Below are 8,920 nucleotides of genomic sequence, written 5' to 3'. Positions count from 1 at the left end.
CCAGCTCTGCGGCGGTGGCGGCGAGGCCGGCTACAGAGCGTTCCCTGCGCATGCGCAGGGGACGCTCTGTCACTTTTGGGGGGATTTCAGTATCCCCCCGATTTTTAAAAAAACTTTTTAGATTTTTGTGCACACCTGGGGACCGCCCCACGTGTGCACAAAACTCTCCCTCCCCCCCAAGTGCCCCCTCTGTGCTGATTTAGATATCCGCACAGCGGGGGCTATTAGATATATAGATATTGTTGTGCTATGAGTGGAATAAAGGGTGTACTGTAGATATGCAAAGCAGACTAGGTAAGTCGGTAGAGTAACAACCTATATTTTAAAAGCAGAAGATCATGTGAATGCTCTTGAAAGCCACCATGTTAAATCCCATGGTTCTTATTTATTTAACAGCACTGAGATTTCACTTCAGCAGCGTCTTGAATATATCGCACGTGCCATTTTGAGTGCCAAGAGTTCAACTGCCATTTCGGCGATAGCTGCAGATGGTGAATTTTTACATGAATTGGAGGAGAAAATGGAAGTAAGTTAAATTGGTGGCGATATTAGATGGCATTAATATCGGCATACAGAGGAAATGTGTGGCATATCATCTTGGAGGCTTCTTTGCACAATCTGTTCTTAGCACGTTGAGAATCCCACCTGACTTCAAAAAGAGCTTCTAGCCTTCATGGTTGGTTTTGAAAATCTGAAAATCAACGTCAGTTCAGCATCTTAAAAGTTAGCTAGTCTGTCTTTTAATTACATGGGTAGCTATTATAATAGGTCAGATATTTTAATGATAAAACTAATTGTAATTTCCTCTACATATTTATAATTTTATGAAAAGCTCAAATGTTTTTAACCAGGTTGCCAGGATACAGTTTCAGATACAAGAAGCGTTACAGCGTCAGTGTTCCCATCATACTTCAGTGCAAGATGCAATTTCGCAGCTGGACTCTGAGCTGATGGACATAACAAAGGTGATCTTAAAGAAATATTTTGTATGACACAACAACACAATATTGCGCAAACTCTTCATGGTTCATTAATATTCTCATTTTTTTTAATTGCTGGACGTTGCCTTATTAATCTATTTTTATTCCTGAATTTTATTGTGTGTGTATGTGTGAAAAAGGGAGAATAATAACCCTTTGTTTTTTTCTTTTTTGAACTCCAGCTATATGGGGAATTTGCTGATCCGTTCAAACTCTCTGAATGTAAGCTGGCCATTATCCATTGTGCGGGTCATTCAGACCCTATCTTGGTACAGACACTCTGGCAAGAAATAATTGAGAAAGGTATGTCCAGCTAGTGGCAAAGAAGCACACAGCAATGCAGAATTGCATATTCCTTCCTAATCAATCCAAGAATAAGAGGTTCCCCCGCAATACTGTACATGACATTCAGAAAGGGAGGCCATACCATAGTTCTTGGTCCTGCAGTAGGTTCTGTGTTGGTGATCCATTGGACAATAGTGACTTTGTCTCCTTGGGTTTGGATCTGTCCGGCTCCCCAGCCTTCCTCCCTCAAAGAGCAGTCCTAAATTACCCCTGAAATGCTGCTCTTGGTGGAAAGGTCCCCCACTGATGAGAGGGAGTCAGGGGATTGTAGAGTCAGTGGGGTGGAAATTGCCCCTCCCCCAGTCAGCAGAAATTATCTGTGGAATTCAGCAGTGGAAATGAGCAACTGGCCTGTAGCCCCATAAGGAACTGTGACATTCAAGATATTGTCTGTATAGCTTACTGCTGCTCTGTCAGAAGGATGACAAATTACTTCAGTGGCTTACAAAAAAGAAATATGCGAGCTTCCTAGTAGGCCTCAGCTTCTTTTCCCCTGGTGGTCATATAAGTAGTATCTTATAGACTGCTTTCAGAAGCTCAGCTGAGATGTCAAAAGCAAATTGCAGTTTGTTTCTGAAATGCACAAGCCTCGTTAACTATTGAGCTTGTGTGTGTTCACTTCCTTCTCCTCCACCCCTCTTCTCCGTGCAGAGTCTTCAGCTGCCTTAACAAACTGATGCTAGTTTCATTCCCAGAAACTAGAATTGTTAACTGGTATTAAGTTGTAGCTAAGAATCTTGGCCATACAAGGGAGAGAAAGAATAAGGAATACACACAACCAGGTTTGTGCTGTCTTGAACAAACTCCTTTTTGTGACATCTGAATTTAGCCTCAAAGGATTTGTAAAGCTTTTTGAATGCTGACATTTATTATTGTTGCTGTTGCTAAAAAGCATTTAGATGTGGTTTGTGATTACCTACCTCTGCGTTGCGATCCTGGTATTCCTTGGTGGTCTCCCATCCAAATACTAGCCAGGGCCAATCCTGTTGAGCTTCCAAGATATGACAAGTTTGGGCTAGCCTGGGCTATCCAGGTCAGGGCCGCTGACAGTACTGTATAACTATTAAATACAATCTTGAAAGTCCAAAGGGACATTCCATGTGGGGAGTGCAGGCCTCTGGAGTCTGGACCATGATGTACCTATTGATCTGCCATATAGATCTGATGCCGCTAGCACAGTTGGGATACTGGACAGCAATTTGTAATAAGGATCAGACAGTTTTGTATGACATCAAGTGCTTTTTTATTATTCTGTCTGTAAACGTCGTACAAATGTACCAACCAACTTGGCATCATGGGCGTCTTCATTTTCGTGTCTCAGTCTGCACTGCCAGAATAGTGTTTTATTACTCAGTGTTTACAGGTGGATGTGCATTTGTAGCAGCAGCTATCCATTACTAAGAAATAAAAAGGCCCTGTTGTATTTTGTGTTGAAAAGAAATGGGAGATATCATCAGTATGCCTTCTAAAACAGACTCTCTTTTTCTCTTTCAGCCCTGAGTGACAGTGTGGCTATGAGTGCTGCAGACAGGATGCAGGCTCTCAGCCTGAAGATGATAATGCTTGGCAAAATCTACGCCGGGACACCTCGCTATTTTCCTTTAGGTATAGAATTCAAAGTACTGGTGGTTTGGAGTAGTAAGTTACAACAGTCCAGTTAAGAGAGACAAAATGTCCCCTATCGCTACAAAAATACATGGGCTGCAAAGAGGAAGTGACTATATTTTATGCCTGTCCCTTCCCATTGAAATACCTCCCGCAGAAAGATTAAGAACAACAAAGGCTTCGCCAGAGGGTGCCTGTTAGGCCAGTCACCACCACCCCCTTCATTGTATGTGTAGCCCTAGGCAGGATGTGTTGTATAATGTAATGTGAACCACTCAGAGCCCTCAGGGGGTGAGCGGTATACAAATGGAATGTAATAATAATAATAATAAATAATACATGCAGCTGAATTGTCACTCAAGGTTGGAAAAGTCCTGTTTGGTCCCACGGACAGGCTCAAGCATTCAACCCAAGAAGGTAGACATCTCAGTCCCAATCCCCTTGACTATGGAGTCATGACTCAGTGCACATGTAGGTGAGGCAAGCGCATTCCTATTCAGTTCTCGTCTGTCCACTTTGAGAGCAGCAGATACTGTCTTACCCTTTTCACTCCAGTCAGTTTCTCTTTAGTTTTCATATTAGGATGTGGTGGTGTTCTTTATATTTGTGGGTTGGAAAGCTGCGTGAGCTTTATTTTTATTAAGCACTGGCTTAATTTTTTCAAAAAGTCCACTGAGAAGGTCTCCACTGAGGTTCACTGAATGAAGGTGATGTTCAATTTGGTTTTTTTTAATCTTGCTGTGGAAATTAACATCTTGTTTTCCCCCTTAGATTTTTTAGTGCAGTATCTGGAACAGCAAGCTTGTTCTTTAAACTGGGATGTGGGGTATGTAACCTACACAATGCAAGAAATTGGTGTGCCACTCCCAAGGCTTCTGGAAGTGTATGATCAGTTATTCAAAGCACGGGTAAGTAGAAGTTGTTGGATATCCAATTGTACGTTCATCGGTTCTAGGATTTCTTACTGTTGGTTGTTGGAAGATGTAATGATTTTTTCCCCCACGCACACTGCTACTTATTTATTAGATTTTTATCCTGTTGTCACCAATATGCATTGGGTCACCTGCATTGTATTTTCACAGTTGTCATGCGCTAGGTTAAGCCAAGCAATAATGACTGGTCTAAGATGACCCAGTATACGGTGTGTGTGTGTGTGTGTGTGTGTGTGTGCGTGTGTGCGTGCACATCTTAGTCACTACATTACACTGTCTGAAACGGTTAAAAACCTTTCCCTAACAGGAAGACTGTTTTTGTAGACCTTGTTGCACTTTTTATGGTCTTCACTTGTGAATTACCTCTTATGGATAACAAAATCCCAAAATCCGTTTGTACTTCTAAGGCAAATGAAATTCAGCAGCGTTACTGTATCGTCCCTCAGTTGTTCAGAGAATTTTGAGGGCTATATCTAACCCCGCATTTCTTTTGGCTAAGTGAGAACTTAACCTATAATGAACCCTAGCATATAAATAAATTTAGCACAGAGTCTGCCCTCCATCATTTCTTCACTGCAATAAGAATATTTAACTAATGCATTAGCTTACTATTGTGCTAATATTCCAGCTACCTTCACATTATTGGTGACTCATACAGTACAACTTTTTCTTTTCCCCCTTAGGACCCATACTGGAGCAAAATGAAGAAGCCTTTGCACCTTTTGGAATGCATTCATGTGTTATTATCAGGTTATGTACAAGATCCCATCAGAGTGCTTACCTATGAAAGGTAATTTGGATTACAGTAAAGCATATCCCAGCAGCAAGTGAACTGTGCAGAAATTACATGACCAGACGGCAGTCTGTATGTGCCTATATTTTGAAAAAGTGTGTGCTGTGTATAATTTCACCTAAATCTGGGGGATGTAGCCATAGCAAAACCTTTATGAACTTAACTAGAAAGCATTATTGATAAACCCTGTTGCAGGTATTTGCCATGCAAAAGGTTGCAATGTGAGCAAAACATCATTACTGCATCTTGAGTTTCGTATTATGCCTCCTTTCCTTACTGTACCACCTTTTGGCCTTATGTGTGTCTTCCATGTCTCTCAGCTGAAAGCGTGGAATGGCAACACCTTGGTTCACGCCTACCCACCTGCTACACTGTTAGTAAGGCATTTGAAAAGACACCACTGATCCCAGAAGCTCATTGTAGCTCCAGAATTAGGAAAGCATTACAAGACTGCAGTCCCTGTGTCCTAACAATAATATGTATCTTTTCTTCTTCCTCTCTAGACGGAGATTCACAAATATTTGCTTGGATGCTGTTAGTGGTTACCTTGTTGAACTGCAGTCCATAAGTCCAACACTAGCTGTACAGACCATTATAGGGAATTTTAAATCTCTACAGGCTAAGTTAGAGCGGATTCATTGACTACGGTGGCGCATAACTGCTTGTATGGATGAAATGAACTGTAGCTGCACTGGGATGTTGAAAGACAACTGCTTTATAAAGAAGACGGGGGGAGGGAATCACGCTGTTGCATTGGATGGAACTGTGCTGTATATTTTTAAACTAATCTTCACGTAGCAGAATGTATAAATGGCAGATTCTTTCTTTTTGATACTGCCAAACATTTTTCTAACAGTGAAACAATTTTATAAGTTTTGGATTAAGACATGTTGTGTAATCTTGCCCTAATAATTAAAATTATTTGTAAAATTGTTTATTCCCCCCCCCCCGAATTGTGAATGTAATACACATAAGTCATTAATGTAGAAATCATGCAGTTGTAGACTTCATTGCTTGGTGTGAATAATACGGGTGAGCTTCTAAGGGCAACTCATGTAAAACAAGTGATCATACTGTTACCTTGACTGGTAGCTTGGCTGGGTGACAGATAATACCTGGAGGGCTGCCAGATTGCACTGAAAACTGCTCTGCAATTTTTAAATACCCCCCTGAATTGAAAGGGGGGCGGCCATCTCTGTTAATTCTATTTACTTGCTTATAGCAAGTAGGACTCAAGGTGCGCTACACTGCAGTAAGAACGAGGGTGATAATTCAGTTGCCTTATTCTGCAGTTTGTTGGGGAATTTAAAGGTATGATGTGATTTCTAGTTTGCCAGACAACTCCCATTTTTTTTATTTATGTAATCTCTGATAACTGCTTATTGAAAAAGTGTCCCGATTTAGGAGTAAGCCCTGTTTGTATTTTGTGGGATTCGCATAGGATTGAACTGTGACTCTGTTTTCTGATTTTTATTTTTTTTAAACCTATCTAACTTGTCACTTGTGACTTTGGGAGCAAAGTCTCCAGGTATATACAACCTAAGGTAAAGAGATGCCAAAAAAAATATTTTCCCACTCTTTGGTGGAGCCTTCAGTTTTATTCCTTGCCTTAGGGCTACCTCTGGTGTTTCTTTTCCCTGCTGCCATGGATGCATAAAAAGTGCATGAGGCCAAAGAAAATCTCTGGTGCTTGGTCAGACCCACGGTTCACATTGGCCACTGAACTTCTGGTGTTATTTTTCAAAAGTCTTTTGTCTGTTTTTTCAATGCAATTATGTATTTTTGCCTTTACTACCAAAGTCAGTTGCTGATGTCCCCTAAAGTTTAAAAGCGCTCTAGAAAAGATGATTATAATGATGGATCATTACACAAAGTAGATGAAAGACAGTTAAAGTAGCTTTTGTAGCCATAAAATGAGAGGGAGATGAAGTGACCCAAAGGTATACAAAGATACAAGGAGCAACTGCTTGACTATGAGAGTAAAATGCGAGTGTGTTCTACGCTATATGGTCAATGCATCTGGACTCAATATTGGGGGCTCTGAGCTAGGTGAACTCTGCCTATACAACTCCTTGAATCTAGCAGTCTTTGGCAACAAGTGTGTCATTCTTGGCTGAGAATAAATTACATTTAAAAACAACCTGTTGAATTAAATTGTAAAATAATTTATAATAGTTGTTGAATTAAATAAAAACAGCTACTGACTAAGGATATGTTACTGAATTCTTAAAAGAGAGAACTTTCCCCTATTATTTTGTTACTGCTCAGACTCCCTAACCATTTAAATTCTTCCACAGTTCCTTTAAAGTGGAAGCAAAATGCAGCCTTCCTTCTGAGCCTTTGGACAGGCTTATTTGGGATCGCTTGTAATTCACCAACGAAAGCTGCTTTTGGCTCAGTGGAGGAAGTGACATTAAGAATTTTGTGCGAATAAATCATGCAACGGCCTGGAAATTAGTTCCACTGAAGTGGATAACAGCAGCGGGAACATTCTTGAGGCCATGGTTTGGCTGCTACCCACAGCAAACGTATACAATATAGTGCGATACAAACGAACTTTAGAATGCACCCCCTGAAGAAACCTTAAATAACAGCATTTTTACATTCTCTTTGTCTGTTGCCCTCATGCCCTGACCTGGATGGTACAGGCTAGCCTGATCTCAGAAGCTACACAGGGTCACCCTGTTTAGCATTTGAATGGAAGACCAAGGAAGTCTAGGGTTGCTAGGCAGAGGCAAGCAATGGCAAACCTCTGTTCCTCTCTTGCCTTGAAAACGTATGGCACTTTCCACCACCACTGCCCTTATCCTCTGCCAAAATTTGAAGCGTATGCTCCCAGAGACCTGTTGGTTGGCATTATCCTGTGCTGTCTATCACTGATGCTAATCAATACAACAGATGGAGCTGAACATTATTAGTTTACAATGCTGAGAAAGCTTGCTTAGCTTTACAACATAGGGTTGCCAGTTTCCCCTGGCCACTAGTGGGGGATGTGGGGGTCGGGTTGCCACATCCAAACTGGATTTGGGGATGGAGTCTGGGGAGGACAGGGACCTCAGTGGGGTACCATACAACAGAATCCATCCTCCAAAGCATCCATTTTCTCCAGGGGAACTGATTTCTCTAGTTGAGATGAGCTGTAATTCACCCTGTTTCTCTTGCAGCAAAATTAAACCAAAGTTTTAAAATTTACTCCACCCTGAGCTTTTATGAAAACAGCTAATGTCCCACTCTGACTCAGCAGAAGCTACTGCTGCCTCAAATTCTGTTAAATCTTTGAAGTGCCATTGGACTTCTTTTTAATGCTGTGCAGAGTGATTTAAGGGCACTTAGAGAGAGAGACTTCCAATCTAACCCCATTGTTTATAATGAGGTTAGGATGGAACAAGGGCACAGGATAGTGCTGTCAGGCCCGGGGGGGGGGGGGGCACAGACACACACTCCACCCACGGGGAAAACGGGATTAACAGCAAAAAGGAGGAAAGCCTAACTTGAGCAGCTGTATACTCCTAACTCTTGCGTTGTAAAGCAAAGTTTTTGAGTCCAATGGCACCTTTGCGACCAACAAAGTTTTATGCAAGGTGTAAGCTTTGAGCACTCACTGGAGAAGACCCTGATGCTGGGAAAGATTGAAGGTCAAAGAAGGCGGGGACGGCAAAGGATGAGATGGTTGGACAGTGTCATAGATGCAACGAAGATGAAATTGAGCAAACTTCAGAGGACGATGGAAGACAGGAGGGCCTGGCGTGATCTGGTCCATGGGGTCGCGAAGAGTCGGACTCGACTGTGCGACTGAACAACAACAAAGCTTTCGTATGCACGCAGCACGCTCAGAACTTTGTTCTGCTGCTTCAGGCCAACCCGACCACCCACCTGAATCTTATCTTTCGATGGCATCTGAAGACGTGCGCGTGCACACCAAAGCTTATCCCCAGAATAAAACTGCCGGTCTTAAACGTACCACGGGGGCTCAAACTTTGTCCGGCTGCTTCAGACGAAGCCAGCCGCCCACCTGAATCGCTCTTGCGTTGTGAGGGCCGCCTGGGGGCGCATGCGCCGTCGTCCCTGCCCTCGCCGCTCCGCCTACCTGCTGGTAGCCCGGGAGGCGCTGAGGCCGCTAAACAAAAGAGCCGTTGATGCTGAGGGAGCGGCGACGCGCACGGTGGGTCAGGCGCGCACGGGAGGGAACCCGCGCCTTCAACGGGCAGCTGGGGGGAGGGGGGAATGAGGATGGGGGACCTCGCCTCATTTCCTCTCACGCACCA

The 8,920-nt window shown here is 42.8% G+C and overlaps 1 protein-coding gene across 1 annotated transcript in view; it reads left to right on the top strand.

Moving 5' to 3' along the window:
• NUP155 (nucleoporin 155kDa) overlaps positions 1-5,597 on the top strand; it is a 41,892-nt gene extending 36,295 nt beyond the window's left edge. The window contains 7 exon segments of the mRNA XM_015420160.1: positions 397-526; positions 852-965; positions 1,163-1,283; positions 2,820-2,930; positions 3,702-3,838; positions 4,546-4,652; positions 5,159-5,597. Of these exon segments, the coding sequence (XP_015275646.1) occupies positions 397-526; positions 852-965; positions 1,163-1,283; positions 2,820-2,930; positions 3,702-3,838; positions 4,546-4,652; positions 5,159-5,297 (859 nt within the window). The 3' untranslated portion in view covers positions 5,298-5,597.
• The last annotated feature ends 3,323 nt before the right edge of the window (positions 5,598-8,920 follow it).

The sequence above is a fragment of the Gekko japonicus genome, unplaced genomic scaffold (genome assembly GCF_001447785.1).
Source record: "Gekko japonicus isolate JY-2015 unplaced genomic scaffold, Gekko_japonicus_V1.1 scaffold86, whole genome shotgun sequence".
NCBI classification, from domain to species: Eukaryota; Metazoa; Chordata; class Lepidosauria; order Squamata; family Gekkonidae; genus Gekko; species Gekko japonicus.
Note: the sequence above shows the minus strand (reverse complement) of the source record. Positions and strands in the feature narration are given on the sequence as shown.